The 1,264-nt window shown below is 40.5% G+C and overlaps 1 protein-coding gene across 1 annotated transcript in view; it reads right to left on the reverse strand.

Moving 5' to 3' along the window:
• Nucleotides 1-1,264, reverse strand: part of NFX1 (nuclear transcription factor, X-box binding 1) — a 63,315-nt gene that overhangs the window by 11,536 nt on the left and 50,515 nt on the right. Inside the window, exon 15 of the mRNA XM_023727338.1 lies at nt 357-455. Within this exon, the coding sequence (XP_023583106.1) occupies nt 357-455 (99 nt within the window). The remainder of the gene's footprint in view (nt 1-356; nt 456-1,264) is intronic.

Consider the following 1,264-nt stretch of genomic DNA (forward strand, 5'->3'; position numbering starts at 1 on the left):
TTGCCATTTCAAGATTTTTTCACACGTATAATTTAAGGCCATTAATTACACTCATTATGTTGTGCAACCATCACCACTATCCGTTTCCAAATTTTTCTGTCATCCTTAACAGAAGCTCAGTGCCGCCTAAGCAATGACTCTCTTTCCCCTTCACCCTCTCCTCTGGTCTTAGCTGTCCTTGAGTGATACTTGCTGGGGTTGGAGCGAATGTGGCCTCTTAACATCAAAGGTCTACTGAATACCTACTGTGTGTGCAAGGCTCGACTGTGGGGGACTGAGATAACTGAGGAGTCCCTGTCCTCTAGATAGTAAGTCTAATAGGAGAAAGAAGATACATATACACATTTAACAACTACCTGGCTTGGTGAATTTCCTTCTTGGTGATTAACGTGATTTCCACTGAATCGCCAAGCTGCATGTCTGTTATTTTAGAGGCCATGGAAATGGCAGCTATTCTGAAATATAAAAAATAAAGGGAGATGGTGAGGACATGGAGAAATTGGAACCCTCATCTGCGGCTGGTGGGACTGTAAAGTGGTACAGTCCTTGTAGAAAACAGTTTAGAGTTCCTCAAAAAGTTAAAAACAGAATCACCATATGATCCCAGCAATTCCACTCCAGGGTATATATCCAAAACAACTGAAAGCAGGAACACAAACACATACTCGTATATCAATGTTCATTGCAGCACTATTCACAGTAGCCAAAACATGAAAACAACCTAAATGTCCATCAGCAGATGAATGGATAAACAAAATGTGACATATACATATAACGATTTTTACTCAGCCATAAAAAGAAATGAAGTCCTGATACATACTACAACATGGATGAACCTTTAAAACACCATGCTGAGTAAAATTAAGTCAGTCACAAAAGGACAAATATTGTATGATTCTGCTTATACGAAGTATCTAGAAAAGGCAAATGTATAGAGACCAATAAATAAGGAAGACTGAAGAAAAATCAAATGCCTTTGAACTATGGGTTGGCAAAGAATATTGAATATACCGTGGACTGCCAAAAGAATGAACAGATCTGTCCTGGAAGAAGTACAGCCAGAATGCTCCTTACAAGAAAGGATAGCGAGACTTCGTTTCTCACATACTTTGGACATGTTATCAGGAGGGACAATTCCCTGGAGGACATCATGCTTGCTAAAGCAGAGGGTCAGCGAAAAAGAGGAAGACCCTCAAGGAGATGGACTGACACAGTGGCTGCAACAAGGGGCTCAAGCATAACAATACTGTGAGCATGGTACAGG

Source organism: Trichechus manatus, unplaced genomic scaffold, assembly GCF_000243295.1.
Source record: "Trichechus manatus latirostris isolate Lorelei unplaced genomic scaffold, TriManLat1.0 scaffold00016, whole genome shotgun sequence".
Taxonomy (NCBI): Eukaryota; Metazoa; Chordata; class Mammalia; order Sirenia; family Trichechidae; genus Trichechus; species Trichechus manatus.